The following is a 4,776-nucleotide window of genomic DNA, read 5'->3' on the forward strand; positions in this document are numbered from 1 at the left end:
AAAAATCAGACTTGGACTCTAGTCCCTCCATCTTCTGCACAAAACATTGTTGGCTGTAAATGGGTTTTTAGGATAAAAAGAAAAGCTGATAACTCCATTGATAGATATAAAGCCAGACTTGTTGCAAAGGGCTTTCACCAGCACCCAGGTATTGATTACTCTGAGACTTATAGTCATGTTATCAAACCTACTACCGTTCGGTTAGTTCTATCGATTTATGTATCCTTTGGATGGTCTATTAGGCAAATTGATGTGCAAAATGCATTTTTACATGGCCTTTTAACTGAGGAGGTTTACATGACTCAACCTCCTGGTTTTCGTCATCCTCAGTATCCCAATCATATATGTAAACTTCAAAAAGCTCTTTATGGCCTCAAGCAAGCCCCTAGGGCTTGGTTTTGCCGTTTGAGCAACAGACTCATAGAACTTGGCTTTCAAGGATGTCGTTCTGACTCCTCTCTGTTTATCTACAAGTCTAAAAAAATTCATCATGTACATATTGATATATGTTGATGATATTTTAATTACATGCTCACTGCCCTCAGCAATCGAAGATCTTCTTCACTCTCTGAAAGATGGGTTTGCTATTAAGGATTTGGGGAGCTTGAATTTTTTTCTTGGCATTAAAGTTGTGAAGAACTGCACCGGTATTATACTGTCTCAGAAACGTTACATCTGTGATATTCTTAAACGTACCCATATGCTAGAGGCTAAACCAGTCTCTAGTCCTATGGCTTTGTTAGCCCATCTCACTGCATTTGACGGTGAAACCTTTTCTGATCAGACTTTGTTTCAAAGTACTATTGGGGCTTTACAATATTTGTCTATTACCAGGCCTGATATTGCCTATTCAGTGAACAAGTTATCTCAGTTCATGCATAAGCCCACAGTGTTTCACTGGCAGTCTGCAAAGCGTCTTCTTCGGTATCTCAAACACACAATTCATTTTGGACTCCAAATCCAAGCATCCAAATCTAATTTGTTGCAAGCTTTTTCTGATGCTGACTGGGCTGGTTCCCGTGATGACAGACGCTCAACTGGTGGTTATTGTGTCTACCTTGGTGCTAATTTAATTTCTTGGAGCTGCAAAAAGCAGGCAACTGTAGCTAGATCAAGCACAGAAACTGATACAAAGCTCTTGCTAACGCTGCTGCCGAAATCTCTTGGCTCCGCTCTCTTCTCTGTGAATTGGGCATCACTCTTCCTCAGTCACCCATTCTTTGGTGTGATAACATTGGTGCAACTTATTTATCATCCAATCCGGTTTTTCATGCTCGAACAAAGCACATAGAAATCGATTTTCATTTTGTTCGTGACATGGTATCCAACAAGTCCTTGACATCCGGTTCATTTCAAGTCATGATCAAGTTGCTGATATTTTCACAAAGCCATTATCTTCGGCTCGTTTTGCATTTCTTCGTGACAAGCTCAAAGTCGTTCCACTGACTTTGGGCTTGAGGGGGCGTGTTAAGGCTAATATCTTTTCTCCTCATTAAAATCAACCGACAGCAACAATATCCAAAAGATATGACAAAACTTTTACAGCACAATGCAGCAGTACACCATCTTGTCATAGCCAACCGACAGGTGTAATATCAAAAGAAAAATTACAGCAAGGATAAGATTTGTTTTGTCGATTTTTGATGTAAAAATATTGTTATAAATACTATAGCCTTTCCCTCGTTTGAGATAGGGAAAAACACCACAAATCCTTGAACCTTTACAGTATTTCAAGTTTGAACTCATGCCAAATCCATTCCCAAGAGGGAAAAAAATAACCTCGTGTTAAAAAAATAAAAATAAAAAGGTTTTTTACAACAGTATTCTTGAAAAAAGAAGATCGTGATCATGTCAGATATTAACTGACGGTAAAAATTGCAATCCTACGAAGAGCTGCAACAGCTGATCCTCCGTTCAGGTTCTGGTTCCTGTCCACGGACAAGGATATTTGTTCCCGTGAGGAGTGATGAACTTCCTGCCGCAGCTGCTTCTTCAATGGCAACAAGAGCCTTCTTGCTGATGATCCGGTAAATTTCTGTGAGGACCGTGAGGAAGGCCGATTCAACATTAATGGCCTCGAGGGCTGATGTCTCCATGAAGAAGAGGTTCTCCCTTTCGGCAAACTCTTTTGCATCCTCTGTAGGTACAGCTCGAAGGGACCCCAAGTCAGATTTATTACCCACAAGCATGATGACAATATTTTTTTCAGCATGGCCCCGTAATTCCTCTAACCATTTGGCCACATGATCAAATGTTTGCCGCTTGGTAATGTCATACACTAGCATCGCCCACACCGCACCTCTGTAGTATGCACTGGTCACTGCCCTGTATCTGAGACTAGCACCAAGAATGTGAGTATAACAATTGTGAACCATATATTTTGAATAAATCATATATAAACTCTCTCTCTCTCTCTATATATATATATTGTAGTAAGGCTTTAAAGCTAACAAATTTTGACACGACCCACGAACCCCACACGAACCTAATACGAAATTGGTGAATTATGATTGAGGCATCCAATCTGTTTAATTAAATGGGTCAGGTTATGGTTTACCTATATAATTTTATATGTACGCAAACACGAATGGCCACCCCTAGTCTAGTCCAACCTTTTTGAATTCCCAATACAAGTTCCTTTTTCTATATCAACCTTTTGAAAACTTACCTACAATTGATCATGGTATTTCTAGTCTCCACATCTTATTGAAGAGATCTGTGTTCCCCTCCGAGTCAAATCATCCCCCTTCTTCTATGAATTCAGCAGGGTGGTTCTTTCTCAGCTCCCCATCTGCATATTTGATACTAGGACTATACAAAAGGCTCATAATAGTCTCTCTTGCAGATTCCTGATGACCAACAATAATTAAGTTATTTGACGTCGTTGGTGTTCGTTTGATGAGTCCGGTAAGAGGACATGCTTCACGGGAGACTGCGGCGGCCAACTACAATGTGCAGGGGCTAGCGGTGCACCGCCTGCAACCCTCGTAGAGTTTACCCTAGATAGTCTAGTGGATTACTACGATGTTAGCCTAGTTGACGGCTACAACATGTGTGTATCGATAGTCTCTTCGGGTGGATCAAGACCTAATTGTAAGCAGATAAGTTGTCTTTCGGACTTGAACAAACATTGCCCTAATGGCTTGCAAGTAAGGAGGAATGGTCATGTTGTGGCTTGCAAAAGTGCTTGCTTAGCGTTTAATACACCCAAATATTGCTGCACAGGAGCCTATGGCAGCCCTCAGACGTGCAAGCCTTCAAGTTATGCAAAGGTGTTCAAGGCTTATTGCCCTACAGCTTATAGCTATGCCTATGATGATCCCACAAGCACTTTCACCTGCGGAGGAGCTGATTATTTGATTAGCTTTTGTGAGACTTTGAAGCAAAAGACAGAAATGATTGGAGGTGTAATGGAGCGTCTTTTATTTTGAGTTCAGTTTCATCTATTAAACTGACATTTGTCTAAATTTATATAATTTCTCATATCTATTTATAATAAGATTAATAGAAATTATGTGTCTCTCACATGCATTTTAAAAAATACACCTGAGTTTAAAATGCATGTGAAAATCAAGTATTTTACGAACAATTGTGTAACGTGCTCGACTGCAATTGAGAGAGGTCATGAAACCCACTTACCCAAACAAGTGCTCGGACAAGTGAGTGCCATCCGAGGCCTCTCTCATTTGTATATCTGATTGCAGAAGGTAGAAAATTGAAGGAATTCCCAATTGCAGGGAATTTCGGTTCATGTCAATCTAGAAGCGCTGTGACACTCAATCAATATTCTACAAACATAAAATCCCTCTGTCATGATTCAAAGTTAGATTCTCATCCTAAATCAGTTTCAAAAGTATTTCAAGTTTGAACTCATGCCAAATCCAAATATTGTGCCAAGACAGTGACAAATGAATACCAAACTATTGGGACACAATGTCTTGTTGCTCCCAGCGATTTTTCTAAAAACATGCCATTCGGCGCAATCAATGCACTTGAGTTTGTTTTCCTTAATTTTAGGTGGATTCACAGCTAATGGTCCAACACAAACATACACATATAATGATGTCAGAGAGAGACAGCTTTTGGTGAAGATGAAAGAGTTGTATATATGTATTTACTTCAAACTTGTGAACAGCCGCCTATCTACTCCCACGTAGTTCTATAATAATTACGAAATTCATGTAGGTGAGCTATGTTGCTGGTTTTTGTTTCCAAGTTGCCAAGAGATGAGAATTAGGAATTAGACGAAAGATTTTTCATTTTTATATATATATATTTTTTGTAGGTAGACTAAAGATTTGTTGGTCGTTAAGCATTCCCGCCGTCCTCATCAAATTTATTGTTTATTTTGGTTATAAAAAATAAAAAAATAATAATAATAATAAAAAGAAAAAAAATTATATTCCTTCATTTTAGCTATCAACTTTTTTAAAACCGACTTAGAATTTTTATTATTTTATTTAAATATTCTTTTTTTTTTAATAAAATTTTTATTCTTTCTTTATGTTCTTCAAAAATTCCTTGAAAATATGACCAGGAAGAAGACTTAAGTTTTTCAAGTAAAGATTTTTTTTATACAAGATGGGAAACCAAATTCGATGACATATTCTATCAAGAATATTTGAGCAAGAGCGATCCAATGGACTCCTACTCTGGACTCATTTTGTACCTTCAATCACATTGATTTTGGACCCTTTAAATCCAGCTTGTAAACATAGCAGTATATATGTATGTATGAATACTGCAAAATCATTGGCACACTGTAATGTTATGGTG

The 4,776-nt window shown here is 38.3% G+C and overlaps 3 protein-coding genes across 3 annotated transcripts; 2 read left to right on the top strand and 1 right to left on the bottom strand.

Annotated features, from left to right (window-relative positions):
- The first annotated feature begins 490 nt into the window (after positions 1-490).
- LOC132173697 (uncharacterized mitochondrial protein AtMg00810-like) lies at positions 491-1,291 on the top strand. Its single transcript, XM_059585273.1, has one exon. The coding sequence runs from the start codon at positions 491-493 to the stop codon at positions 1,289-1,291; it is 801 nt and encodes a 266-aa protein (XP_059441256.1).
- A 592-nt stretch (positions 1,292-1,883) lies between these two features.
- LOC132173706 (ras-related protein RGP1-like) lies at positions 1,884-2,375 on the bottom strand. Its single transcript, XM_059585286.1, has one exon. It carries the CDS (start codon positions 2,373-2,375, stop codon positions 1,884-1,886), a length of 492 nt encoding a protein of 163 aa, XP_059441269.1.
- A 510-nt stretch (positions 2,376-2,885) lies between these two features.
- LOC132173714 (pathogenesis-related thaumatin-like protein 3.5) lies at positions 2,886-3,431 on the top strand (the record flags this gene model as incomplete). Its single annotated transcript, XM_059585299.1, has 1 exon — positions 2,886-3,431. A coding segment is annotated over one exon (546 nt), but the record flags the coding sequence as incomplete, so codon positions are not given.
- Positions 3,432-4,776: the final 1,345 nt, after the last annotated feature.

Source organism: Corylus avellana, chromosome ca1 (assembly GCF_901000735.1).
Source record: "Corylus avellana chromosome ca1, CavTom2PMs-1.0".
In the NCBI taxonomy this organism is placed as follows: domain Eukaryota; kingdom Viridiplantae; phylum Streptophyta; class Magnoliopsida; order Fagales; family Betulaceae; genus Corylus; species Corylus avellana.

Excerpts from the sequence above, each read along its gene's own strand:
- LOC132173697 (XM_059585273.1), top strand. The coding sequence starts at position 491 with ATGTACATATTGATATATGTTGATGATATTTTAATTACATGCTCACTG.
- LOC132173706 (XM_059585286.1), bottom strand. The coding sequence starts at position 2,375 with ATGGTTCACAATTGTTATACTCACATTCTTGGTGCTAGTCTCAGATAC.